General features: G+C 47.7%; 1 protein-coding gene across 2 annotated transcripts in view; it reads right to left on the reverse strand.

The window, feature by feature from the left end:
* tox4b (TOX high mobility group box family member 4 b) overlaps nt 1-1,770 on the reverse strand; it is a gene marked incomplete in the record, with an annotated part of 16,828 nt that overhangs the window by 8,607 nt on the left and 6,451 nt on the right. For both annotated transcript variants that reach the window (XM_014021839.1, XM_014021838.1), the window contains 4 exon segments: nt 422-742; nt 835-1,095; nt 1,170-1,457; nt 1,629-1,697. In XM_014021839.1, coding sequence (XP_013877293.1) covers nt 422-742; nt 835-1,095; nt 1,170-1,457; nt 1,629-1,697 — 939 coding nt within the window.

Consider the following 1,770-nt stretch of genomic DNA (forward strand, 5'->3'; position numbering starts at 1 on the left):
GGCTTGATTTTTAGTAATCTTTTCCTGTTAAATAAATAAATCAAATCAAATCAATAGACGAGACCATTGGAGATGAGCTGATTGAGATGACTGGAATCAGACCACTCAAAAAAAAAACTTATTTCCTAATGACTACACTCATTAAAAATAAAYGTAATAAATGTTTTGTAAACTTTGTTTTTCTTGAAAAGATTCACGCAGTAATTGTTAAGTTTTGTTAACATCTGAGGAAATATAACTAGAGTAAAAACTAAGTCCTCTGACAGTGCTGTATTTCCAATAAAACTTACATATTGACCTCCATCATGCATCATATGTAAGGTTTTTAAATTAGGATAATTGGCTCTGAAAACAGTAGGGATAATCCTATCACCATTTCCTGTCAAAAAAACAGGTTTTGTTCTTCTCCTAACCCCCTTACTTGTTTCTGTTCCTCGCCCAGACTGTCCCACATGGAGGCCACTATCTTTGAGACTTCTCCAAACGTRGCGTTGGGGTTTTGTCCCTTAATGGCGGCCTGCGTGTCCCTGAAGAACAGAGCGTAGGCCGACACTGGTTTCTGAGGCTCGTAGGGGTCTTTCTTCTTCCTCCCTTTCTTCCCGCCTCCYGCCCCTCCTTTCCGCCCGACGGCCGAGGAGATGCTGGAGGACGGGGCGGACACCAGGGATTCAGACAGAGAGGGGTCGAGGGAGATGACTCCAGGAGAGACGGCCAGGGAGACCGGAGACTCAACGAGTACACTCTAATCAGAGGAGGGAGACAATCAGCTCTGTTAGATGATAATCCTGAAATAAATCTGGTACAGAACATATTTTAGACGTTTTGAAGACCCACCCTTCTGAAATCATCCATGTCATCATCCTGGAGCGAGCTGGTAGGAGAGGCAGTAGCTGATAAAGGGTTTTCAGGTGAATGGGGGCGTTGCAAAATGTTMCCGCCCCCCAGGCCGAGCCCCAGCTGGGCGCTGAGCTCTGATTGGTCGATCGTGGTCAGCTGGTTGGAGCCCAGCAAGCCCTGGCTCATGTCCCCCAGCGGGACGTCAATGGTCACCGGAGACGAGCTGCTGAACTGCGAGCCCATTGGATGACCGAGATCCTGAGATAGGAACGACATGACAGGAGTAAAAAAAAAAATCTATTCAGATTATTAAATCACTCTGCGCTCCTCACCATGCCCAGGGACGAGCCCAGCAGAGCGTTGCTCCCTGCCTGGTTCATGACCCCCAGGCTCAGGTGCTCCAGACCCTGAGTGGGGGCGCTGACGTAAGTGGAYGCAAACGACGGATCGTCCCCTTCGACCACGGCGTTGCCAGGCACGACCACGCTGTCCGAAGGACCGGTGTCCGACAGCTCGCCGAAATGGGACACCACGTCGGACACGGTGAGAGCCGAGTCCGGGTCCAGAGAGATGGGAGGAATCTCGAACTCCTCATCGCCAAGGCTGGGGGTGTGGAACGTCTGAGGAGAGGCGGGACCCCCAAAAAGACAATGAAAAGTGGAAGAAGACAGAAAGAAACCAGTTAGAAAACAAGGTRGGAGTAGAAGAACAACAGGTTCAAGAAAATGTAGGATTTCAAACAACAACTACAACTGTAACAAAAAATAAAATTAAAAATTAGTTAACCCTACCTCAGAAGAAGAGAGGAAGGGATGACTGGACCCTGATATCGTCAGGTAGTTGCCACTGCCACCAGGGAACTGAAACAAATGAGTGTTAAAGTTTCAGAGAGTGTTTTTTTAAAGGGATCCATGATTAGTTATAACATTAGAC

The sequence above is a fragment of the Austrofundulus limnaeus genome, unplaced genomic scaffold, assembly GCF_001266775.1.
Source record: "Austrofundulus limnaeus strain Quisiro unplaced genomic scaffold, Austrofundulus_limnaeus-1.0 Scaffold307, whole genome shotgun sequence".
NCBI lineage: Eukaryota > Metazoa > Chordata > Actinopteri > Cyprinodontiformes > Rivulidae > Austrofundulus > Austrofundulus limnaeus.